This window comes from Lynx rufus, unplaced genomic scaffold, assembly GCF_022079265.1.
Source record: "Lynx rufus isolate CCGP_SWC_20201006 ecotype Redwood Valley unplaced genomic scaffold, mLynRuf1.p SCAF_16, whole genome shotgun sequence".
NCBI classification, from domain to species: Eukaryota; Metazoa; Chordata; class Mammalia; order Carnivora; family Felidae; genus Lynx; species Lynx rufus.
In genome coordinates, this window is record NW_025814830.1 from 2,498,909 (window position 1) to 2,526,396 (window position 27,488).

The 27,488-nt window shown below is 42.8% G+C and overlaps 1 protein-coding gene and 1 pseudogene across 2 annotated transcripts; both read right to left on the bottom strand.

Annotated features, from left to right (window-relative positions):
* Positions 1-33: 33 nt before the first annotated feature.
* LOC124511690 (zinc finger protein 350-like) lies at positions 34-8,754 on the bottom strand (annotated as a pseudogene).
* A 3,529-nt stretch (positions 8,755-12,283) lies between these two features.
* LOC124510828 (zinc finger protein 350-like) lies at positions 12,284-26,491 on the bottom strand. Of its 2 annotated transcripts, XM_047077495.1 has the most exons (5): positions 26,426-26,491; positions 20,149-20,306; positions 19,644-19,770; positions 18,242-18,337; positions 12,284-14,692 (listed from the first exon to the last, which is right to left on the bottom strand). In XM_047077495.1, exons 2-5 carry the CDS (start codon positions 20,161-20,163, stop codon positions 13,332-13,334), a joined length of 1,599 nt encoding a protein of 532 aa, XP_046933451.1. In that variant the 5' UTR covers positions 20,164-20,306; positions 26,426-26,491; the 3' UTR covers positions 12,284-13,331. The 2 variants fall into 2 exon arrangements, with proteins under 2 accessions (XP_046933451.1, XP_046933452.1); XM_047077496.1 differs by lacking the exons at positions 19,644-19,770; positions 20,149-20,306; positions 26,426-26,491 and adding an exon at positions 19,509-19,628.
* Positions 26,492-27,488: the final 997 nt, after the last annotated feature.

Sequence of the window (27,488 nt, forward strand, 5' to 3'; positions counted from 1 at the left end):
ATATATGAGTGAAATCATATGGTATTTGTCTTTCTCTGATTCACTTATTTCACTTAGCGTAATACATTCTGGGTCTATTACTAAAGGCCAGATTCTCCAGCGAAGCAAAAGAAATCCCCAGAAGGGCCCTTTACTGGCCTCACAGGCACTTCACTCCAGAGACACGTGCAGAGCCCTACCCACTTGACGCTGAACTTCCTACACTCCACCGCATCTACCACAGGCTGGACCGCCTTCCGAAATGACCCCCATTCTCAAGCTCCCCACCTCCATGGTGGTTAGGGACGCTTCAGGTGGAGCTGGAACCTTCACGACGTTCCTGGAAGTCGAGTTCCGCCCCCAGATGCTCAACACAGAAGTGGCCACCCCCACCTGGGCGATCTGGGTCCAAGCGGCCAGCAGGAGGGCTGCCAAAAGAAATTGAAATCGCTTTAGGGGTGTCACCTTGCCTTTTCCTGCCATCTTGTTGGCTACCAGCGCTGTGATGAATGCCTCAGAGGCCGGCACTGGCCCTGTGGTTTTCTACCGAGCCTTTCGGGAAGATGGCGGTGCCCGTGAGGACAACGCAGGAGCACTCCCACAGTCAGGAAGTGCAGCTGGCGGGGAAGACCCCCGGCAGCTGCGGGCTAGAGGCCTTCCCATGGCCTCGAGCTTTGCAGAAGCCAAGACGTAGGAAAGGCGGAGGCCAGACCGCGGACCAAATAACAGAGGCTCAGGCTCCGAGTTCTGCCAAAACTTGACAACGGGGCCCAGCGCGGGTGAGAATCAGTAACACGGGTCTGGATTAGGCAGGTCAGAGACCTACTGGAGGGAGGGAGCTGCGAAAATGGATGCCCTCGGGGGCCTGTCTAGGGGGCTGGACTGGAGGCTGCTTCTAGTAAGTAGGAGGGAGCCTCCCTCCCCATCTTCTGCCACTCTCCCCCCATCTCTCTTAAAAAAAAAAAGGAGGCATGACCTGACTGTACATCAGCAGGCAGTTTGGTGAATTAAACACATCCCTTCACCAGAAGTCAGGTCTATAGCCGTTACAAAAGCCAATTACAGGGATGTCTTGGTGGGTCAGTCGGTTAAGCGTCTGACTCTTGGCTTCAGCTCAGGTCATGATCTCATGGTCTGTGAGTTCGAGCCCCACATCAGGCTCCGTGTTGACAGTGCAGAGCCTGCTTGACACTCTCCCTCCCTCTCTCTCTCTGCCCCTCCCCTGCTCACTCTGAGTCTCTCTCAAAAATAAACTTAAAAAAAAAAGGCAATTATAAAACTATCAGTATTTTTTTAATGACTTCTTGAAAGCATGGCATAGTGATCTCCACACAGTATTTATATGATCTTCTTATGGCAAAAATTCATAAACATAGGCATTTCAAAACTTTGAATGGATTAAGTAAAACATAATTCTGAGTATATTAAGGGTTTGGACTTGAGATCAAGAGACTCTTCACTGAGTATGTATCCACTAATTCTAATCAAGAAATTTATTAACAGTATCAAATATACTGCCTCATGCATGGCCACAGCCCCTCAAACTAGGGAGCTCTAAAATGGAAGTCCTTTTCCCCTCCAGACTGACCTTCTCTTATTCTCTTTCTCATCCAGCATCACTATTATGCAATAAATCAAGAATGGAAGTGTGAGAGTTACCTGGATTGTAGATCACTGGAGGTTGATATGACAACATCAGGGATCAACCCAAAACATAACCTATGTATTATCTTCACAGTCACCACCAAAAAATACATGAAACTGCAAGTCTATAAAGGGCTTAAACAGAGAAACTGGGGAACCTGGCCAACTGAGGGAAAGCCACACTGAAGAAATGATAATTGCAGATGATGAAGGATGAAGAAACCAAAAAATGAGGGGAAGGAGGAGTCCTTCTTCAGAAGGAATAAGGATACTTTTATTATTACCACTTTTTCTGCTTTGTCCCTTTATAAACAGTTATTAAGTCTCTCACATCACAATGAAAACACTCTGGGGTAACAAGTCTGTTCTTTAGAACCATATTTCCCTTCAGTGACAAAATATACTTTGGCCCATTAATATGTTCACTCACTTTCCAAATCTATATATAATTAGGGTTTTTTTCTTTGTGCTAGAAATATAAAATCATGGAAACCAACACTCCAGTATAATCTTCTGGTGTGATGGAAATGATGACAGATTCTCTCATTGTCTCATGTTTTTGCTCAGTGCCAGTGCTGTCCAGTTCTCTAGCCACTATTCACATCTGACTGTTGACCACTTCAAATGCGGTCAGTGTTACTGAGGCAATGATTTTTCATCTTCCTGGTTCAGAATTTTTTAAACATTAAAATTTAAGTAAAGCCACTAAAATTAGGGAATTTATAATCTCCTTAAGGAAATAAGAAATAAGCATTTTTTCAAAAAAAGAAATACACATTTAAAAAATAAAATTATTATTAATTTTATTAATAAATTTATTTATGGGGGCACCTGGGTGGCTCAATTGGTTAAGCGTCCAACTTTGGCTCAGGTCATGATCTCATAGTTTGTGAGTTCCAGCCCCGCATTGGGCTCTGTGCTGATAGCTCAGAGCCTGGAGCCTGCTTTGGATTCTGTGTCTCCCTCTGACTCTGCCCCTCCCTCACTCACACACACTCTCTCTCTCAAAAATAAATAAACATTAAAAAAAATATTTTTAAGTAACTTGTGTACTATAATCTTAATCATTAGTCTTTCCTCCATCTTCCAAAATATGCTCCTTGAACCAATTAGTCCATGTCTATTTCACTTAATATAGATATTTATGTCCTTTCACTAGATTAGCTGGTGTGTAAAGGTACCACATAAAGATAATCCATGGGGCACCTGGCTGGCTCAGCCTGTAGAACATGTGATTTTTTTTTAAATTTTTTTTAATGTTTTTATTTATTTTTGAGACAGAGAGAGGCAGAGCATGAGCAAGGGAGGGGCAGAGAGAGAGGGAGACACAGAATCCGAAGCAGGCTCCACAGAGCCTGCTGTCAGCACAGAGCCTGACACGGGGCTCGAACTCACAGACCGTGAGATCATGACCTGAGCCAAAGTCGGATGCTTAACCGACTGAGCCACCCAGGCGCCCCAGAACATGTGATTCTTAATCTCTGGGATGTGAGTTCCCCAGCCCTATGGTGAACAGAGAAATTACTTGAAAAAAGTTAAGTTAAAGATGATCCAGGTTACCTCAGTGCTCTCTCCAGGAGACCAGGGGCTTTTTCTGTTTTGGTCACCACTGTATATTCAGCTCCCAGAACAGGACCCAGTACAAATGAAGTATTTAACAAATACCTGCCTGGCTGCAGGCTGTCCCACTATGACCACATTCCTAGTTGCTAGAAGTCTACTGATGTTTAATGGCGTCTGACGAGCCACAGAAGGCACCTGCACAGTCACCACGTTAAAAAGGTTTTTCTCTTGCAGGACAACACTGGTCTGTGAGGACCTGGGATTGAGGGAGGATTTTCTACCTTGACTAAATCAATTTTCTGATGTTTAGTGAGGACTGACTTCCCTCAAAAAGATCTCCCACATTCAATGCAACTATATGGTTTCTCTCCTGTATGAGTTCTCTGATGTATAATGAGCTGGGTAAGGCTTTCCCACATTCACTACGTTTAAAGGGTTTCTCTCCTGTGTGAGTTCTTTGACGTTTAACGAGACCTGTCTTCTGGGAACAGGATTTTCCACATTCACTGTCCACAAAGGGAGTCTTTCCTGTGCGAAATCTCTGATGTGCTAGAATCCAAAGCAGGCTCCAGGCACGTCTTTTGGCTGAAGCCTTTCCCACACCCATTGCATATATGAGGTTTTTCTCCTGTATGAATCCGCAGCTGTACCATGAGATTTCCCTTCTCGATGAAGCCTTTTCCACATTCACTGCACATAAAAAGTCTCTCTCGTGTGTTTTCTGATGTACACTGACCCATGATTTCTTGAGGAAGGCTTTGCCACATACAGTGCATTCATAAGGTTTTTCTCCTGTTTATGCGTTCTCTGGTGTTCAGTGAGCATGAACTTTCTGGAGAATGTTTTCCTGCAAAGACTGCATTTGTGGGGTTACCCTCCTGCATGAAGATTCTGGTGACCAGTGAACCAGGACTTCTGAATGAAGCGTTTCCCATATTTACTTCATACATGAGGTTTCTTTGTTTTTTTAATTTTCTGATGCTTGATGATTTGGCACTTAGTGCTGATGAGTGTTTTGCTTTCAGGGGATTTAATTTCATTCTGAAATTGTTCATGATTAACGTGAAGAAAGGATTTCCCATCTACAGTATGCTCTGCAGTGGTTCTGCTCTGGTTAAGTAGTTAAATTTGATTTCATACTTTTTCCATGTAAGTCAAACATATCATGTTTTTGCCTTAACACCAAATGAGTTTTGCTCCGAAGAAGAGAATTTTCAAATGTGTTACGTTTGTGTCATTGTTCTAGGCTATTTTCCATGAATTCATTTTGTAAGTGCTCTGGCAGATGACCATCAAGTTTCCAGATTTCTAGAAAATAAAAAAAATTAATTCTTCCACCATATTGACTAAAATAAAAGTATTTTTTAAATGTTTATTTTTATTTTTGAGAGAGAGAAAGAGTGTGAGCAGGGAAAGGACAGAGAGTAAGGGAGACACAGAATCTAAAGCAGGCCCCAGGCTCTGAACTTTCAGCACAGAGCCTGACGTGGGGCTCAAACCCACAAACCGTAATATCATGGCCTGAGCTGAAGTCAGATGCTTAACTGACGGAGCCACCCAGGCACCCCTAGAATAAAAGTATTTTTTTAAATAGCTTCATTTGAGGTGACTTCATGATGAACCTATTATATGAGTATAAATAAAACTCTGTGTTTAATGTTCCTTATATATTAGAAAAAAACAGTAATAATGACTAAACACAAATTTGGCAACTTTCCAAATATTGCAGAACATGCAGCCTGTGCAATACACACAATTTACCGTGAGCAGCAGGCTACAGGTTGGAGGGTTGCCTCATCCAAACTGGTAAGAGACTCCTTCACTTCACAAATCCTTACTGATGACTACTGTGAACTGGGCAGGGTGCTCATGTTGGGGACACACATGAGTCCTCGTGTTCAGGAAGCCTACACTACAGTTTGGTAAAACCACTTAAAGGGCAAAGAAAGACACAAGGAGAACAGCTGCAGGTTGTGAGAATGAGTGGGAAGGATCACTGGAGATGGAGAGAAGTGCAGGAAATCAGGTTACACTTGGAAGACGGGCCTCCCTGGAGGATTCATTGTCATTGTCGTGGTTGCCCTTGGGGAGCAACAGTATGACACAGCAGAGAGCTCCAAGCACATGTAACCTACACCTCAGAGAGATGTCCCCTTTCCTAAAAGAGAAGCCCCAGTCCCAGCACCTCCTCTTCCATTACTACCATCATCATATTCCAAATACCATTTCATGGCAGCACTTTTCATCCTCTAGACATACAATATATCTTCTTATTGGATCAGGTTTATGTTTTGTCATCTTAGAATGAAAGCTCTTTCTCTGTTTTTATGCTTTTTCTCACTGCTGTTACACTAGGCTATCAAGAAAAAATTCATTAAAAAAAATGAATCAAGTAAGCAATCGTGTGTGGAAAACACTGGGGAGTTTAGGGAAAAAAATAGAAATCTCTGCGTGAGCAAGAAATAACTATTATCACAAAGACACAGAGAAGAATTTCATGTCTGACAAGTAGTATGGTTAACTGGGACTTAACGTCATCAGGATATAATGGGAAGAAAATGGAAGCTTTCAGGAAGCGAATGCAATGGTAACATTGACAATAACCAAAAGGAAGATTGGAATTAGTAATACACAAAGGAGTTAAGATAAAGTAGGCATGAGGCATGATCTGGCTTAGGCCTGAATGGAGAATGGAGGATATTAAAATATCTTTTTAGTTAAACTTTGTGAACAGCTGAGGAGTGCCTGGGTGGCTAAGTCAGTTGAGTGTCCAACTTTCGATTTTGGCTCAGGTCATGATTGCAGGGTCATTGGATCGAGCTCCGTGAGGACTCCATGCTGAGCCTGGTGCCTGCTTGGAATTCTCTCCCTCTGCCCCTCTCCCCTCCATGCACTTGACTTCAGCTCAGGTCATGATCTCATGGTTCGTGGGTTCAAGCCCGCATTGGGCTCTGTGCTGACAGCTGGGAGCCTGGAGCCTGCTTCCAATTCTGTGTCTCCCTCTCTCTCTGCCCCTTCCCTGCTTGCACTCTCTCTCCTCTCTCCCTCCCTCTCTCTCTCTCTCAAAAATAAATAAAACATTAAAAAAAAATTAAGAAAATGCATGATGTAGGTGGTTCAGTGGATTAAGTGACCAGCTCTTGATTTTGGCTCAGGTCATGATCTCACAGTTATGAGATGGAGCCCTGCGTTGGGGTCTGCACTGACAGTGCAGGGCCTACTTGGGATTCTCTCTCTCTGCTCCTAACCCACTCACACTCTCTCTCTTAAATAAACTTTTCAAAAATCCATGATGTATAATTATGTTCATACACAGTGGTAATGTTTAGGAATAGTTAATTATATCATAAAATTATAAAGAAAAGCATGAAAGTGTTTGCTACACTAGCAAGATGGTAATTACCTTTGGGTGTGAGGACGGGATATAATTGGGAAGAGGTTCACAAACAGCACTGGGGTGCTGGCAATGTTGTTTCTTAACCTGGGTAGTGACTGTTTATATATGTATATTTCTTTTATACTGATTAACTTGTAGATATTTTAAATTAACAAAGAAAGGGAAGAGCTGAAATATACTAGAAGACTGTTATGTTAAAAGGCCAATAATACGTATTTGCCTCACTACAAATACCTATCCAGTCAAAGGAGAAAGTGTAAACAAAGAAAATAAGGAATTAGTGAGAGGTATGACTCAAATAAGATAAAGGGCTTTTTTTTTTTGTCTGAAACAATACTATGAATATTTTTATGCCGCTAAATTTAAAGTCCTGGATTAATGTTCCTAAAACATGTTAACTCCAGACAATATAGCAGGTGAATTTTAATGATAGGCAATAAGACAAAGATGTCCACTACCAACCCACTTTTGAACTCTATATTGCAGAGGAGAACCAAAGCATTAAGAATAAATTATAAACATTAGAAACTGGAGTGAAAAATTAAGGTTATACTCAGACAATCTGGGCGCCTGGGTGGCTCAGTCAGTTAAGCATAGATTTCATGGACTTCAGCTCAGGTCATGATCTCACAGTTGGTGAGTTCAAGCCCCGCATGGGGGCTCTCTGCTGTCAGCACAGAGCCCCCTTTGGATCCTTTGACCCCTCTCTCTCTGCCCTTCCCCCGCTCGCATTTTCTCTCTCAAAAATACGTAAACATTAAAAAAAAAAAGTTATATTCAGACACCATCATCATGGACATAAAAAAAGAGATTCAAAGAATTACTAACATAAAAGAGAAAATGCTCCCCCAGAAACCAGTAAGCAGATTTTCACAGATAGCTGGCTGGAACCGCACCACATACTAAGCTCATTTCACAGAAATTCAGTCATTAGCAATCGGAACTGGGACCACCACGGCTGACTAACACCAACCGCTACTTAGTAATAAACCGACATGTGGATCACCCTGCAAGAGGGGTGGATACTAAGCAAAACGGGCATTCTGTTGGCAAAGAACAAAGTGTGGACGCAGGGCAGGCAAGTAAGCAACAGTGTTCCCCGCTGCTATGTATTAAGAGGTGAGTGCGGGCGCTGGCAAACATTTTTCTGCAAACGGATACATATTACACATTTTCCACTTAAGATCTCTGTCGCAAGGACTCAATTCTTCCTCTGCCCCGGGAAAACAGCCATAGACGACGACTAACAGACGGCGGTGGCGATTTAGCCCCTCCGTCTGCAATAAGTCAACCCCTGCACAAAAGGCTTTACAACAAAACAAAACAAACAAAACCACAGAGGGTTTGGAACTACCCTCCGGCGCTCTGCAGTCTTCTGTCCCAGCAGCCCAGCTAAGAGCTTCACCCCAAACTCCAGCCCCCGGTCCTTGGCGTCCAAAGCTGCAGCCCTGACAAATATCTCTGTACCAGACACCGATCACACACGCCCTTATTAATCCGAAAACCGGGCGAGACACCCCGATGTCATGAGCACCCACCGGAGCCCCAACATCACTGAGCCCCAAATTAAATCGCCCCCCCCGCCCGCCCGGAACCAGACACTTCGATCATCGTAAATGATCTGCCCCGCCTGCTGCAGGACTGCATACGCTCTACAGCGCGGACACGGTCGTGATCTCTACAGACCCTTAACGGTCTTAATGGCCCCAAAAGTACCCCAACCACAGACACACCTGCCTGGTTCCCCTCAAATACCTCAAATCAGAGGCCCACCTGGTTCTCCTTAAATACCTCCACCTCGGCGCTTTCTACCCTCCCCGACCGTCCCCGGCAGTGATTTCACGGATCCATGCTACAGCAGGTCCACACGTCACCCTGTGAGAAGCAAAACGCCCACCGTGAATAACAACAACAACAACAACAACAACAACAACAACAACAGCAACAACAACAACAATAATAAAACAACGTTCCGAGGACAAAACCACACACTGACCTAGTTGCCGTCAGATCCGTGGGGAGAACCTGAACGCGGATCTTCCGGCAACCCCTCAGAGTACGGCGGCCGACGAGCACTGGAGGCCCTCAGAGATCCGCGAACGACGCATTTCCGGTATTTCCCATGAGGCATTGTGTCCGCGTCCGCTCTCCGTGGCCGAGCGGGCGGCCATATTGGGGCGTCCGACGTACTCAAAGCAAAAGGGTGGCTTTGCGGCCAGAAGCGGGAGTGGCCGAGATGAGAAGCTTCTGAAGTTATCTCTTATCCTCAACGTCGACTTTCGCGGAAGATTGATAAAGTCTGGAACTTCGCGAGGCAGACGTGGTGCGGGCTACATTGTGTTCGACGGGCTTGTCAGGAACTTACATGACCGGGCGTATATTATCCACTTTGTGTTAAAAAAAAAAAAAAGTTTCCAAACGAACTAGTAGGAGTTTAGGTGTCGATACCGCAGCAGAGAGTGAACTAACACCTGGTAAGAAAAAGTAATACGTCCGGTAAACGGACACCCACGCAAAACTTATGGCGGAAGATTGCTTGCAGAAAGTGGTTTTTAAGAACACAAGATTTCCAGAAACTGGTACAGCGTGAGGCTGGTCATCACCCACCAGAGGGAAAGAGCGGATGGACGAACCTAAATTGGGATTGCGATTGGGGTCTGGGAGAAAGGCCACCAAAAGCGGGCCAACAAAGGTCCGATGCCGATGAGAAAGGCACAGCCTGAATCCACCCAATCATGTGAGGGTGGGGGTGGTTAGTAACCCAGGATTTAGGACGAAGAGCGCCAAAATTAGGTGTATGTCAGGCCGGTGTTAAAAATGCGGAGTCCTGGACTCCAGCCCCCAGAGGCTCTGGGTTTGGGAGGTGTTGGGATGTGACTCAAGAGTTTGCGTTGTTTCTCAGATATCAGACGCGGGAGGCTTGTCAGAGACAATCCATAGAAACCATTATTAAATGTTATGTGGTTACAAATACTGATGGGTGACTCCCCTCAGTAGATTTGTCTTAGCTCAAATTATACCCAGAAAAGCCCATGGAGGGGTAAGGAGGAGGGAATAGAGCCTTGCCTATAACTACCTATTCATTAATATAAATCAGTATTACTAGGCTTTATTTTTCTTCATAGGACTTAACGCTTTCTTACATTACATAACACACTTACTCTGCCTCCATAAAGGCAGTTCCTTTGCCTATTTTATTCACTCATGTATCCTCATTGTACAGAACAGTGCCCTGCGTTGTGTTGGTGCTTTAAAATATACCTGAAGGAATGAATACCAATATCCTAGTATTTCATATTGAATTCTGAGACAGACACGGGATGGGAAATCTCTCCTTCCAGAGAGAACTCACTGTTTATAACTTGGATAGGTGAATAACTATATGATAGTTACTTGATAAGGAGAGGCCAATCCCAGAAGACGGAGAGTAAATAATGAAGAGAAAACACATGTCTCAGTTCAGCAGTGAACAGTGGAGCTGGAATCTTTGATATGGTGGCAACTCTCAAGGGTGATAGTTCTGTAGGTAAATAACAAAGGTTCTTCTCCATGACATCCCCTAGGGATCTCACCTCCCATCTCCTATATTCTCTATTCTTACAGACTGAGGTTCTTGTCCTCCTGTTTATGATATGTATTCTGAGGATCCATTTTCTTTTCTGCGCTGCCTGGTTTATATTCAGTTATTGAGTTGCTAATCACACTCAGTTTGGAAGGAGACATCTGTATTATTTAGAATTGCCTCTGAAGGACTCATTCCTTCTTTTGATGACAGAACATTCCGACTAGTCCATTGGCTAATTCACTCACTTTCCAAATCAACATATTTGTCTTAATTTTTCTGTGCTGGGAATATAAAACCATGTAAACCAGTACTCCCCAAGATAACTTTCTGGGAATTATAATAGATTTCTCTCAGTCTGTGCTTTTTAGCCATATAGTTAGCTATATATAGTTAGCCATATAGGTAGCTGTCCAGTGAGGTAGCCACTAGTTACATACTGCTGCTGAGTACTTGAAATTTGGTTTAGTGCAATTGAGGAACTGATTTTTTTGTTTTTAAAACTTTAAAATTTAGGGGCGCCTGGGTGGCGCAGTCGGTTAAGCGTCCGACTTCAGCCAGGTCATGATCTCGCGGTCCGTGAGTTCGAGCCCCGCGTCGGGCTCTGGGCTGATGGCTTAGAGCCTGGAGCCTGTTTCCGACTCTGTGTCTCCCTCTCTCTCTGCCCCTCCCCCGTTCATGCTCTGTCTCTCTCTGTCCCAAAAATAAATAAACGTTGAAAAAAAAATTAAAAAAAAAAAAAATAAAAAATAAAACTTTAAAATTTAAACAGCAAAAAAAATTACCAAGGAATTTTTAACCTGTTTGGGAGATAAGACATGGACATGAAAAAAATAACTTACTTACATCCTAAACTGCTTTAAAGTCCATTAAGAGTCCTTGCCCTCCCTTGAAGCAATATACCCTTTGGACAAGAAATTCTCATAACCCCTTGAGCCAATTATAGTGATCATCCCTTATCCATGGTTTGGCTTTCAAGGCGTTCACCTGAGGTCAAATGTGGTCTAGAAGCAGATGATCCTCCTCCTAACATCCACAGTAGCCTAACGCTAAAACCATCACAACTCCTACACGTCACTTTATATCTCGTAGGCATTTTATCATCTCACATCATCACAGGAAGAAGGGTGAAGACAAGACAATAAAATGTTTTGAGAGAACACATTCACATAACTTTTATACAGTATGTTGTTATAAGTGTCCTATGATCACTTACTGATGTTAATTTCTGTGTGTAATTCATAAATTAGACTATCACAGGTGTCTGCATATAAGAAAAAACATACTATGGGGGCACCCGGGTGGCCCAGTTGGTTGAGCACCTGACTTTGGCTCAGGTCATGATCTTGTGGTTCATAAATTCAAGCCCCACACTGGACTCCCTGCAGTCAGTGCAGAGCCTGCTTCAGATCCTCTATCCTCATTTCTCTACCCCTCCCCAGCTTGCACTCGCTCTCTCAAAAATAAACATTTTTTAAAAAATAAAAAATAAATTGGGGCTCCTGGGTGGCTCAGTCAGTTAATTGTCCGACTTCAGGTCAGGTCATGATCTCGCGGTTTGTGAGTTCGAGCCCTGCGTCAGAATGTGTGCTGACAGTCCAGAGCCTGGAGCCTGCTTCTGATTCTGTCTCCCTCTCTCTCTGCCCCTCTCCACTCACGCTCTGTGTGCCTCTCTCTCCCAAAAATAAACATTTAAAAAAATTAAAATAAATTTAAAAAAAAAACAACAACATACTATGTATAGGGTTGAGTACTATTCTAGCTTCAGGCATCCACTGGGGGTCTTAGAATGTATCCTCAGCATATAAGAGGGGACCACCATACTCTCTATCTTCTATGGACTACTTGTGTTCCCCCCCCCCCCCGCCAAAATTCATACATTGAAGCCTAATCCCAAATATGATGGTTTTAAGAAGTGGCCACTTGATGGGATGCCTGGGTGGCTCAGTTGGTTAAGTGTTCGACTTCAACTCAGGTCATGATCTCACGGTTCGTGAGTTTGGGCCCCGCGTCAGGCTCGGTGCTGACAGCTCAGAGCCTGGAGCCTGCTTCGAGTTCTGTGACACCCTCTCTCTCTGCCCCTCCCCTGCTCATAACTCTGTCTCTCTTTCTCAAAAATGAATAAACATTAAAAAAAATAAAGAAGTGGGCCCTTGAGGTGATTAGGTCATAAGGATGTAACACTCATGAATCAGATCGGTGCCCCTGTAAGACCTCCCACGAACGCCCTTCCCCTTCCCCTATGTGAGGACAGTGAGATGACTGCCTTCTGTGAGCCAGGAAGCAGACCTTTAGGCAGCAAATCTGCCAGTGCCTTCATCTTCGACTTTGCAGCTTCCACAACAGAAATAATTTTTTCTTCATTTTTTATTCAAGACTTCTCATACTTAGAAAGTTTTGAAACATTCGTTATGTAGAAACCTTGAACTTTTTTAATAATTTTTTTTTATAAGCCATCCAGTCTACAGTATCCTCTTACAGCAAACAACCAAGACTATTTCACCTAGTGTGGATATTTACATCCTCTTATTAGATTAGCTGGTGTGTAAACATACCACTTAAGGATAATCTAGTAACCTCAGTGCTCTCTCCAGGAAACTAGGGGCTTTTTCTACTTTTGGTCACTACTGTATCCTCAGCTTCTGGAACAGGACCCAGTACAAAAGGAGTATTTGACAAATACTCCATAAAGTAATGAACTGACTCAGTCTAAGGCTACTGTTTCATGAGTGCCTCTGCATAAAATAAACTTTAAGAGCTTACAGCAGACATCCCAGTTTCCAATGAATCATCTTGGCCTGGGGAAACTGAATTGATATACACATGTCCCATATCCCCCCCACCCAATATTAGCCCTTTCCTGATTTTTCATTCATAGCAGCATTCCAGATACAAATTATCTTGTATGTTTTTAAAATTCACCTACTCATTTCCTCCACTTAGTTGAACTCAGACTTCCTCCATTCCTTTAACAGATAGATACAATAGAGCAACTGATGTGTATGTGTTTGGGTTAACATCAGATTATGCCTCTGTATCAATGCATATTTTTAATAGGATGAGGAAATCAGGCTTTCCCAGCCTCAGCCTTTATACAATTCCTCTCAGTATATACTTCTCAGCCATAATACAATCTAGAAATTTTTGCTCAATCCTTCTCCACGTAGAATGTCTCCAAGCTTCCTCCTACTGGTTTTCTGTGACATAAAATAAGACATAATTGACCACAGAAGGCACGAACACATTCACTGTATTCATAAGGTTTCTGTCCTGTGCAAACCCTCTGTTAGCTCCTAAGGGTGCACATCTGGCTGCAGGCTGTCCCACTATGACCACATTGCTATTTGCTAAGAGTCCACTGATGTTTAATGGCGTCTGACAAGCCACAGAAGGCACTTGCATAGTCACTGTATTAACAAGGCCTTTCTCCTGCACAGCACCACTAGTCTGTGATAAGCTGTGACTCTCTGAGGGAGGATTTTCCACTTTGACTGAATCTCCACAGATCTCTCTTGTGTGTATTCTCTTATGTTTAACAAGGCAAGACATGTAGGCAAAAGCCTTTCCACACTCATTGCAGACGTAGGGTCTCTCACCTGTGTGAGTTCTCTGATGGACAATGAGCTTTTCCTTTGTGGTAAAGGCTTTCCCACACTCACTGCATTCAAAAGGTTTCTCTCCCGTGTGAATCTTTTGGTGTTTAATGAGACCTGACTTCTGGGAACAGGATTTTCCACATTCACTGCACACAAAGGGACTCTTTCCGGTGTGATGTCTTTGATGTGCTATGAGACAGGTCTTCTGGATGAAGCCTTTCCCACATTCATTGCATATATAAGGTTTCTCTCCTGTATGGATGCGCTGATGTACAATGAGATTTCCCTTCTGGATAAAGCCTTTTCCACATTCACTGCAAATGTATGGTTTCTCTCCAGTATGTGTTCTCTGATGTATTTTGAGCCGTGATTTCTTGAGGAAGGCTTTGCCACATTCATTGCATTCATAAGGTTTTTCTCCTGTATGCATTTTCTGGTGTTCAGTGAGCATGAACTTTCTGTTGAACGCTTTCCCACAGAGACAACATCTGTGGGGTTTCTCTCCTGTATGAATGATCTGATGATCAGTGAGGCAGGACTTCCTCTTGAAGGCTTTCCCACATTCACTGCATACATGAGGCTTCTCTGTTTTTTGTGTTTTCTGATGCTTGCTGAATTGGGACTTAGTAATGATGAGTTTCTTGCTTTCAGGGGATTTAATTTTAGTATGAAAGTGTTCATTATTAGTGTGGAGAAAGGATTTTCCATCTCCACTAGGATCTGCAGGGTTCTTTATTTCATTGCTTCTGTTCTGGTTATGTAAAGTTAACTTTGGTTTCATAGTTTTTCCATGTAAGTCACATATATCATGATTTTGTCTTAACACGGAATGAGCTGTGCTCTGATGAACAGTATTTTCAAATGCGTTATGTTTATGCCATTGTTCTAGGCTATTCTCCATTATTTCATTTTTTAAGTGCTCCGGTAAATAGTCATCAAGTTTCCAGATTTCTAGGAAAGAAAAGAACAATGAATTCATTCATCATCTTGATTTGGAAGAAAGATCACCGAAAAACTATCTTGATGTAAGGTGTCTATTTAGTGATGACCCTATGAAATTAGGATCAATAAAAATACATTTTAATGTTCCTCGCACATTGGATAAAACGATAATATAAATAACCCAAAGGATAAAAGTAGTTAGCGTAAAAACAAGGTTAGATCATTTGCAATGAATAAATACAGATTTGCCTCCTTTCTAAAGGAGGCCTCACAAAACATGCAGAGACTGTGAAATACACACAATTTACTGTGAGCAGCAGACCACAGGTTGGAGGGTCGCCTCATCCAAACTGGTAAGAGACTCCTTCACTTCACAAATCCTTACTGATGACTACAGTGCACGGGGCATGTGCTCATGTTGGGGACACACACACACACACAGAGTCATCATGTTCAGGGAGCCTACATTGCCATTCGGTAAAACCACTTAAAGGGCAAAGAAGGACACAAGGAAAACAGCTGCAGGTTGTGAAACGGGTGGGAAGGAACATTGGAGATGGAGAGAGGTGCAGGAAATCAGGTTACACTTGGAAAACGGGCCTCCCGATAGGATTCATTGTCGTGGTTGGCCTTGGGGAGCAATAATAATGATACACACTGGGTTCCAAGCACATGTAACCTACAAATTCCAAAAGGGAACTCCTGATTTCCCATCCCAAATCTCCTCATCCACACAGCACCTCCATCACAGTGAATGACAACTCCAGTCTTCCCTTTAACCAGGACAGAACTCCTCAGCGCCTCCTGTCATCTGTCTGTCTTGCTCACACACAGTACCTACCTCATTGATCAATCCCACCTGCCCTCCTTATAATCATAACCAGAACTGAACCAACACCAATGCCCTCCACCCTCGTGGAAGCCAATTTCTTTCTCATTTTACAGCAGCAGCCTCCTACTTGGCTTTCCTATTCCTCCCCTGCCGAGTCCTGTCTCCTGTACAATAGCCAAAGTGATCCTTTCAAACATAAATTACATCATGTCAAGCCTCCTCTACTTGAAACTCCCTAACATTTTCTCATCTCATGAGGAATAAAGTCAAGGTCTTAACATGTCCTTAAAAGGCCTTATGTGACCTGCTACCCCAACCCCCTGTCACTACCCCAGTGACCTTCTCTCCAGTCTTGCTCTGTCCACTCTTCCTAAATTCTTCAGATCACACTCCTGCCTCGGGCCTTTGAACTGTCCAGGTTTACTTTGGAACATTCCTTACCCAGGGAGCTGCTCACATCCCTCATCTACTTGCTCAAATGTACCTTAAGGATTTCCTATTCCTCAAATCACAGCCAAGACCAAGCACTCATTCTTCAATTATGCCGTTTTAACGTTCCTTATAGCCATTTCCACCCCCAGAGTCTTACCTTCAACCTCCATTCATTCCTTCCTCTTATAGCCCATATTTACTTAAATGTCAGATCTCATCTGCCCTCTGTAATGACCGTATCCAGATCATGACCAACACGTCCCTTCCACCCATTCTGAGGACAACCAACCTGTCATGTTGTACAGCAGCCTCCTATATAGCTTTCCTGCTTACACCCTTGCCTGCTACTGTCTACTATATACACAGCAGAGGGATTCTTTGAAAACATAATTATTACATGTCACTTGCTATGCTCTCGGGCGCCTGGGTGGCTCAGCCAGTTAAGCGTTTGACTTGATTTTGGCTCACGTCATGACCTCACCATTTGTGAGCTCTGTGTTGACAGCGTGGAGCCTACTTGGGATTCTCTTTCCCTCTCCCTCTCTGCCCCTCCCCAGCTTGACCTCTCTCTCTCTCTCTCTCTCTCTCTCTCAAAACAAATAAATAAACTTTAAAAAAAAATGAACTTGCTATGGTCTCTACTTGGAACACTCCCAACCCAGCAACCTGTTAACTTCCCTCACCTCTTGGCTCTAAGGCACCTTATCAGAGGGGCGCTCCATTCCTAAAAAGGAGACCAAGACCCTACTGTTCCATTATGGTGACTAAGTTTTTCTATTTAAATGTTTACATATTTTTAAATGTTTACTTACTTATATTTGAGGTGGGGGACAAAGAGGAGGGGAACAGAGGATCTGAAGCAGGCTCTGCCCTGACAGGAGTGGAGCCTGATGTGGGGCTCAAATTCACAAACCATGACATCGTGACCTGAGCCAAAATCAGACGCTTAACCAACTGAGCCACCCAGGTGCCCTGGTAACTAAATTTTTATCACAGTACTTTTCACTTCCCTAGACATATTTATTTGTTTATTTTGATTATTTTCTTTATTCCTTCTCTTAGAACGAAAGCTCTTGTGTTTTTCTTACTGCTCTTACCCTCAAGTATACACTGCTAAGCTACCAGAAACTAATTTTTAAAGGAATGAATGAAGGAAGCAGTCACATATATGGAACACACTGGGGAGAGTGTAGGAGAGATGATGAAACTCTGCCTTTGTGTAAGTGAGATGGTACATCATAGATATCACAGAAAGAGGAATTTCATGTCACATGACAGGTAATGTAGTTAACTGGGATTCAATATCATCAAATCCAATGGAAAAAATACAAGTTTTAGGGAAATGAACAAAGCGGTGTCACATCTATAATGAACAAGAAGAAAGTTCAAAATTAGTAAATACACAAAGGAATTAAAGTAGGCATGAGGTAAGATCTGCAGAGAGTGAAGGATGTTAAAATATCTTTTTAGTTAAAATTCATGAACAACTGACTCCTTTAAAGAAGAGCACTCTGCAGGTAGGGAATATCTGAGGTCATGCCTGGACGGCCAGGATGTGAGATGCACGGGAGTAAAGAAGAACCTAAACTTACAGGGGCTTCCTGGGAGGAAAGAGGAGGTGAGTTCCTTGCAGTAATTGGGAACTCAGGACAGTTGCCACGGGATGAGTGAATTATACAGACCTAAAGTCTGGTGGATCACATTGAGATGTCAGTTTGGGAATTTTCTTAAGTGAACAGAAGAAACTTAGCTTATTAGAATGCAGAAAAGTGTGAAGGGCTAGGAGACCAGATGAGAAGATGGAAAACAGAACCTTGGGAGAACTTCAGAGTGAGGACAAGGGCACAGTGAAGACTTTGGAGACCCAGCATCCTGGCTGGGGTGGAGGTTAGGAAGGAAAATCAACACTACCAATGGGACAGAGGGGTGCAGTAGTCGGAAGACAGGAATTCGAAGTGTTCTCTTTGGAGAGAGGCCTTTGGACAATGGAATTTTATAGCAAGGGAGGTCAAAGGGAATGAAGAGGAAGGGAAAGATCAGAGAATCTTAGGAAGAAGAAAACTATGCAAATAGGCAAAATATTAACATGTAGATAAAAATGGAATAGATCCCAGAAGAGGCAAAGAGTATATTTTTCTCTAAACTCCTACAAAAAAAAAGAGGTCTCACGTTGGGAGAGAGATGCATGGAGGCACTGCCTACCTATCCTCAAACCCTCTCACAGCTGTGACTCTTATCTGGCCAACTAGAATATGATTTCCACAGCCCAGCCCCCTCCTGGTTCTCTGACTCACCTGAACAGGTTCGAAAGGGGATGTCATCTTCCACTGTCCCTGTTGGTTTTCCTTGATCCAACTTGGTGAGCACATCTGGTTTCCTAGGGTAAAAACCTGTTCATGGGAAATGACAGAAGACTAAGCATTGGGCTTGGGGTCTCTGAAGACCACAGAAATGTTATAGTTGACGACAAAACAATTTTCACATTACAAAGGAAAAACATACTGCCCTGCTTGTCTCCTCTCCCGTTGATACTCTACTAAGTACTTGACTTCTGACACCTGATCCATGGGGTTTTCACACATCAAGGAATTCTGTGACACCAAAGGACACCGACTGGGTGTCCGACAACTTAGATCAGTTCTGACAATCTCCACCTGGTGACGGCTTCCGATCCCACAGATTAGGGGTTCACTACCACAAGACTGCACACCTCCTCCACTTCAGACGCCAATCAGAAGTCCAAGTTGTTTCTTGAGCTTCTGATAGACTAAATATGGACTGGAGGTTCCCATGATCCCCTTTTTCAGGTTCAATTAATTTGCTGGGGCAACCCACGGAACTTAGTAGAACAATTTACTTATTACGTTACTGGTTTATTATAAACAGATATAACTCAGACATAGCCCAGTGAAAGAGATACACAGTACAAGGTATGTGGGAAGGGGTGTGGAGCTTCCATGCTGTGTCTCGGCATCCCACATTCCCCGCACCTCCGTTTGTTCACTATTTCAAGAGGTCTCTAAACCTGTTCTTGTGGGTTTTTATGGAGGCTTCATTAAGTAGGCATGATTAAGTAAATTAAATCATTAGCCTTTGGTGACTGATTCAAACTCCAGCTGTTCTCTCCTCTCCAGAGGTGAGGTGGAACTGAAAGTTGCCACCCTCTAATCGTGGTTGGTTCCCCTGGCAACCAGACTCCATCCTTAGGTCATATAGTGGCTTTCCAAAATCACCTCATCAACATAAATCCAAATATGGCTGAAAGGGTCTTGTTATATAAATAACAAAAGACACCCATTTTACATTTATCTTCTTATAACCTTGGAAATCACAACTGTTGCAGGAGCTCTGTGCCAAAATTGGAGATGAAGGCCAAAAAGATATACATATATGTACATATACATACATATGCATATATATGTATATATGTATAAAATATACATGTACATATGTATATATGTATACAAAAGCATACATGTATATACATAAATATATATATATCACAATATCATACATTTGTACAAAGTAAAGGTTGTGCACTTAGGTGAAGGGAGAACATACCCATGTCTCTGGAGCCAGGGAGGGGACTGAGAATCTAATTTCAGAGCAGCACACATACTCCAGAGCTTTAAGAAGCCGAGAAAGGAAAGGCCACTGATGGGGACCCTCTGAGTGACACAGGGGAGCTGTCCTCACCCAATGACACCAGGTTCCTATAGTTCTCCAACATCACATCCTGGTACAGGTTCTTCTGAGCAGGGGCCAGGAGCTGCCACTCCTCCCATGTGAAGTTCACAGCCACATCATCAAACGTCAGGGATTCCTGTAATAACAGTGCTCTCTAATGAAGTGATGTCCTTTTGATGGTATGGAAGAAATGTTAAAATTTTTCTGCCTATTTCCACTATATAGGTTTTATCTAGACATGTGGTGGTGCTTTTATTTTGGTACAATGTGGACGAAGCAAATATCTAATTAAATATTCTGTAATTGTGCACTCAGTCATCCATCCATTCTTCCAATGAGAAGTTTCTATAACATGTAGAAGTTCAATCTTGTTAACCTAGAAACACCATCCATGTGGAGATGACAGACAAAAGATATATGTATGTATACTTTTCAGATTAATGGAACTGATTTTTTTATAGGTCTCTACAACACCATTAGGGAACAAAGGAAAGAATAAAATAAACCAAGTCACCTGTGCCTGGATCATTTTTTCTGCTCTCTGAAAATAGCTGGCAATGGGGAAGCTCTGCTTTGTGTCTTCTGGATCTACTCTTAACTTCTCTTCAGAAATCTCAGTCCTGGATGAGCACTGGGTGTTATATGTAAATGATGAATCACTAAATTTTATTCCTGAAAAAAATAAATAAATATATTTTGATTAAAAAAAAAAAGCAGAATGAAAACATGAACATGTTGTTAAAATGGGGCTTGTCCTACTACTAGGTATTTACCCAAAGGACACAAAAACGCTGACTCGAGGGGGCACATGCACCCCAGTGTTCATAGTAGTGCTATCAACAATAGCCAAAGTATGGAAAGAGCCCAAATGTCCCACTAACGAATGGATAAAGAAGATGTGGTATATATATACAATGGAACATTACTTGGCAATCAAAAAGAATTAAATCTTGCCATTTGCAACAACGTGGATGGAACTAGAGAGTATTATCCTAAGTGAAATACGTCATCAGAGAAAAACAGGTATCACATGATTTCACTCATATGTGGAATCTGAGAAACTCAACAGATGAACATGGGGGAAGGGAAGGAAAATCATGATAAAAACAGAAGAGAAGGGGCAAACCATAAGAGACTCTTAAACAGAACATGACAGGGATGTCCACTCTTACCATGTTCAACATAGTATTGGAAGTCCTAACCTCAGCAACCAGACAACACAAAGAAATAAAAGGCATCCAAATAGGCAAGGAGGAAGTCAAACTCTCACTCTTCGCAGACAGTATGATACTCTATATGGAAAACCCAAAAGATTCCACCAAAAAACTGCTAGAACTGATCCATGAATTCAGGAAAGTCGCAGGATATAGAATCAATGCACAGAAATCGGATGCATTTCTATACACCAATAACGAAGCAACAGAAAGAGAAATCAAGGAATCGATCCCACTTACAATTGCACCAAAACCCATAAAATATCTAGGAATGAACCTAACCAAAGAGTTGAAAAATCTATACACTGAAAACCATAGAAAGCTTATGAAAGAAATTGAAAAAGACACACACACACACACACACACACACACACACACACAAAACCATTCCATGCTCATGAATTGGAAGAACAAATATTGTTAAAATGTCAATACTACTCAAAGCAATCTACATATTCAATGCAATCCCTACCGAAATAACACCAGTATTCTTCACAGAGGTAGAACCAACAATCCTAAAATTTGTATGGAACCAGAAATGACCCCAAATAGCCAAAGCAATACTAAAAAAGAAAACCAAGGCTGGAGGCATCACAATTAGGGATTTCAACCTGTATTACACAGCTGTAATCATCAAGACAGTATGGTACTGGCACAAAACAGGCACTTAGATCAATGGAATAGAATAGAGAACCCAGAAATAGACCCACAAATGTATGGCTAACAAATCTTTGACTAAGCAGGAAAGAATATCCAATGGAATAGTCTCTTCAGCAAATGGTGTTGGGAAAACTGGACAGCAACATGCAGAAGAATGAACCTGGACCACTTTCTTACCATACACAAAAATAAACTCAAAATGGATAGAGGACTTAAATATAAGACGGGAAACCATCAAAATTCTAGAGGAGAAAGCAGGCAAAAACTCTTTGACTTCGGCCACAGCAACTCCTTACTCAACATGTCTCTGGAGGCAAGGGAAACAAAAGCAAAAATAAACCATTGGGATCTCACCAAGATGAAAAAGCTTCTGCATGGAAAAGGAAACAATCAGCAAAATTAAAAGGCAGCCAATGGAATGAGAGAAGATATTTGCAAATGACATATCAGATAAAGGGTATCCAAAATCTATAAAGAGCTTATCAAATTCAACACCCAAAAAACAAATAATCCAGTGAAGAAATGGGCAAAAGACATGAATAGACACTTCTCCAAAAAAGACACATAAAAAAATGCTCATCACTCATCATCAGGGAAACACAAATCAAAACTACAATGAGATACCACCTCACACCAGTATGACTTGCTAAAATTAACAACTCAGGCAACCACAGATCTTGGTGAGGCTGTGGAAAAAGAGGAACCTTCTTGCAATGCTAGGTGGTAATGCAAACTTGTGCAGCCACTCTGGAAAACAGTATAGAAATTCCTCCAAAAATTGAAAATAGAACTACCCTACAACCCAGCAATTGCACTATTAGGTAATTATAAAAAGGATACAGGATTACTGATTCATAGGGTCACATGCACCCCAATGTTTATAGCCGTGCTATCGACAATAGCCCAATATGGAAAGACCCCAAATGTCCCATCAACTGATGAATAGATTAAGATGTATATATACATATATATGTGTATATATATGTGTATATATATGTATATATATACGCAATGGAGTATTAATCGACAATCAAAAAGAATGAAATCTTGCCATTTGCAACAATGTGGATGGAACTACAGTGTATTATGCTAAGCAAAGTAAGTCAGTCAGAGAAAGACATATCATATGACTTCACTCATATGTGGACTTTAAGGTATAAAACAGATGAACATAAGGGAAGGGAAGCAAAAATAATATAAAAACAGGGAGGGGGTGAAAAAAATTAAAGCTAAAAAAAACAGGGAAAGGGACAAAACATATGAGACTCCTAAATATAGAGAACAAACTGAGGATTGCCGGAGGGGTTGTGGTGGGGGATGGGCTAAATGGGCAAAGGGGCATTAAGGAAGACACTTGTTGGGATGAGCACTGGGTGTTATATATAGGGGATGAATCACAGGATTCTACTCCTGAAATCATTAATGCACTATATGCTAATTAGCTTGGGTGGAAAGAAGGGAAGGGGAGGGGAGGAGATGGGAAGGGATGGGAGGGAAGGGGAGGGGAGGGGATGGGACAGAACGGAAGGGAAAAGAAAGAAAGAAAAGAAGACAAAATTCTACTTTGAAGCATTAGTAAGAGAAGTGTGATTTAGAAAAAAAAAAAGAGAGAGAGAGAGAGCGACTCTAAATACAGAGAACAAAATGAGGATTGCTGGAGAGGAGGTAGGTGAGGGGATGGGGTAAATGGGTGATGGGCATTAAGAGGGCACTTTTCAGGATGAGCACTGGGTGTTATATGTAAGAGATGACTCACTAAATTCGACTCCTGAATCCAAGACTACACTGTATGTTAACTATCTTGAAAATGAATTATAAAAAAAAAAAAAAAAAATCTCAATCTTCAGTCAGGTGTATCCCATAAAAACTGACACCATATCCGTAACTTCTTTCTCCTTCACGTGATCCTTTTACTCCTGGGGCATCAGGACTTGTGGGTCGAGGAGATGACGTAGTCTGAGTGGTGCACTTCCTCTGGGCCCAGATGCTGTCACTACTCCTGGGCACTCACCTTAACAAATACCTGTAGTATTGCTAAGTGTCCTTTTTTTTTAAGTTTATTTACTTTGAGAGAGAAGGAAAGCACAAGCAGGGGAGAGGCAGAGAGAGGGAGAGATCGAATCCCCAGCATGCTCCACACAGCACAGAAGCCCAATGCAGGGCTAGAACTCACAAACCGTGAGATCATGACCTGAACCGAGATCAAGAGTTGGACGCTTAATCAACTGAGCCACCCAGGCACCTCTACTCGGTGTCCCTTTATTTAATACCCCAGAAGATTTATTCTTCAGTAAAGCCTGAGGTTCTGAACGTGGCGAAGGTTTTCCTTCATCGTGTGATGTGTAAGCGGGGGAGTCTGACATGAGACGAGGAAAATGAGATCCGCCCAACACATGCCTCAGGAGAAGGGGAATCAGGCAGATCAGTTGCACGCAACAGACCACACAGAAGAGGATCAGGGCACTGTTGTCCTTTAAACCACATGTGCTCAAGTATATCTTCAGAGCTTTCTGTACAGCCTGTGAGTACAGGCACTTCAGTTTGAAAACCAAAGTACTGGGAAAATCAGAAGCATGGTTTTATAAGCAATAATGGTAATATCTTAGGAGGTTTTAAATACATAAGAAACAAAAGTACAGAACATTGTAAATCAATTGGAAAGTGGTGGGGCACTTGAGTGGCTCAGACTTGGGGTCTGGGCTGGGTGTGGAGCCTGCTTGGGATTCTCTCGTTCCCTCTTCCTCTGGCCTTCCCAGTTCATTCTCTCTAAAAAAATTAAAAATTAAAAATAAAAATAAATTGAAAAGTGGCAAACGAAGTCGAAGTGTTCTAAGATTCCTGCATCGCTGGAGAAGAGTGTAAAAGAACTAATTAACACGAGAATTTGACAAAGGAAGGTTCCATGCCGTACAGATAATGTCCAGTGTCCTGACCAAAACCACTAATTGTCTTGATGTTCATAATTTTCATGCTGACAGAATGGGAAAATATAATGGCATGAAACTCATCCAAAACAAGGCAAAAAAGAGTAAGAAACTGAGAATCAGTGGGGTAACTACAATGCACTTGGATGACTGTTTTTAAACCAAACATACTAAGAATTATATTAAGGATAACCAGGATTCCAGTTAATTACATTAAACACAAATGCCTCAAAATTGTCCCACTGGATTAAAATTTAAAACCTAATACATGCTAGTATAGGTTACATGTCTGAAACAATGACATGGAAAGCTCCAGGATAAAAGATTAGGAAAAAAGTATACCACGAAAAGAGTAAGCATAATCTGGTTTAACTATATTCTCAGACAAAATGGACCAGAAAGCCCAAAAATTACTAAAGAAAAAGAGAAACAACACTCACTGGTTAAGAGGTTCAATCCACCACATTATAAAAATTTGAATTTCTATGCACGTAACAACACAGCCTTGAAACGTATACAACAAAAATGGACCTGGGGTGCCTGGGTGGCTCAGTCAATTAAGCGACCCACGTCGGATCACCTCATGATCTCAGGGCTGGTGAGTTCAAACTGTGGAGTCCTGCGGAGGGCTCTGTGCTGACAGCTCAGAACCTAGAGCCTGCTTTGGATTCTGTGTCTCCCTCTCTCTCTGTCCCTTCCCTGCTCTCTGTCTCTGTCTCTCTCAAAAATAAACATTTTTAAACATTTTTAAATAAATAAATTGCATTTTCATTTATATTTCCTTTATTTTTGAGGCCTTGCTCAAAATAATATAAATTATAATAAATTATAAACATTGGAAACCGGAATGAAAATTAAGATTATACTCAGACAACATCATCATGGACATAGAAAAAGAGATTCAAAGAATTACTAACATAAAAGAGAAAATGCTCCCCCAGAAACCAGTAAGCAGATTTTCACAGATAGCTGGCTGGAACCGCACCACATACTAAGCTCATTTCACAGAAATTCAGTCATTAGCAATCGGAACTGGGACCACCACGGCTGACTAACACCAACCGCTACTTAGTAATAAACCGACATGTGGATCACCCTGCAAGAGGGGTGGATACTAAGCAAAACGGGCATTCTGTTGGCAAAGAACAAAGTGTGGACGCAGGGCAGGATGCAGTAAGCAACAGTGTTCCCCGCTCCTATGTATTAAGAGGTGAGTGCGGGCGCTGGCAAACATTTTTCTGCAAACGGATACATATTACACATTTTCCACTTAAGATCTCTGTCGCAAGGACTCAATTCTTCCTCTGCCCCGGGAAAACAGCCATAGACGACGACTAACAGACGGCGGTGGCGATTTAGCCCCTCCGTCTGCAATAAGTCAACCCCTGCACAAAAGGCTTTACAACAAAACAAAACAAACAAAACCACAGAGGGTTTGGAACTACCCTCCGGCGCTCTGCAGTCTTCTGTCCCAGCAGCCCAGCTAAGAACTTCACCCCAAACTCCAGCCCCCGGTCCTTGGCGTCCAAAGCTGCAGCCCTGACAAATATCTCTGTACCAGACACCGATCACACACGCCCTTATTAATCCGAAAACCGGGCGAGACACCCCGATGTCATGAGCACCCACCGGAGCCCCAACATCACTGAGCCCCAAATTAAATCGCCCCCCCGCCCGCCCGGAACCAGACACTTCGATCATCGTAAATGATCTGCCCCGCCTGCTGCAGGACTGCATACGCTCTACAGCGCGGACACGGTCGTGATCTCTACAGACCCTTAACGGTCTTAATGGCCCCAAAAGTACCCCAACCACAGACACAGGCGTCACAGACTCCCACGTGGCTCCCCTCAAATACCTCCACTTTTGAGCCAGTAATTCCACAGGTCCACCCTACTCCACTTCCACGATGTGGACACCACGTCATCCCATGAGAAACAAACCTCCTATGGGACAAACCGAAAACCTTCAAGGGACAAAAGCACACACCGACCTGGTTTTCTCCAGGAAACAAGGAGACCTAAAGGTAACACTTCCGCGAACTGCTGCTATTCCTGGAACCGTCGCTCCAAGTTTTCGACAGCCTATGGCGGCCGAGGAGGACCCTAAGACTTCGAAGAAAGGCGAACAGTCGGCCGGTATTTCCGGGAGCAGTATGTCCGCGCCCGCTGGCTGTGGCTTTGGGGGCGGCCATGCTGGAACGAGTGTGGGACAAGTGACGTACACGAGGCAAGGCGGCCGGTTTGCGGCTGCGAGCCAGTGATGGCCCGGAAGTCAGAAGCCGCCGAAATTATCTCATTTACTTAAAGTCGGGTCTTGCGGGAGACGGGTAGATTTTCAGACTCAATTTCTTGGAGGCAAACTTGGTGTGAGTTAAATTGCATTCTCGAGCTATGCAGGAAGTGACAAGGCCCAAGTGTATAGTATACATTCTGTATTTTATTTTATTTTATTTTATTTTATTTTATTTTATTTTATTTTATTTTATTTTATTTTATTTATTTTTGAGATACAGAGCACAAGCGAGGGAGGGGCAGAGAGGGAGACACAGAATCCGTAGCAGGCTCCAGACTCTGAGCTGTCAGTGCAGAGCCTGACCTGGAGCTGGAACTCAGGAAGGATAGATCATGACCTGAGCCAAAGTCCAATGCTTAACTGACTGAGCCACCCAGGCGCCCCTCCACGCCTTATTTTTTAAAAAAGGTTTCCGGGTACCAGGGTGGCTCAGTCCTTCAGCATCGGACTTGGGCTCAGGTCATGATCTCACCGTTCGTTTGCTCCAGCCCCCATTAGATGAGCTGGAGCCCCGCTTCTCTCTCACTTTCTCTCTCCCTGTCTCTGTGCCTCCGGGATTCTCTCTCTGGAAGAAAAAAAAAGTTTCCAAACAGTAAAAGTTCAAGTGTGGATGGTGCAGCAGAGAACAAACTTCTGGAAAGAGGAAAATACATCTGGTAACAGGCACCCACGGAAAGCTTCTGGTGAAAAATTGCTTGCAGGAGGAGGTTTTTAAGAACAGAAAAAGATTTTGAGCAACTGGTACAATATTGTGAGATTGT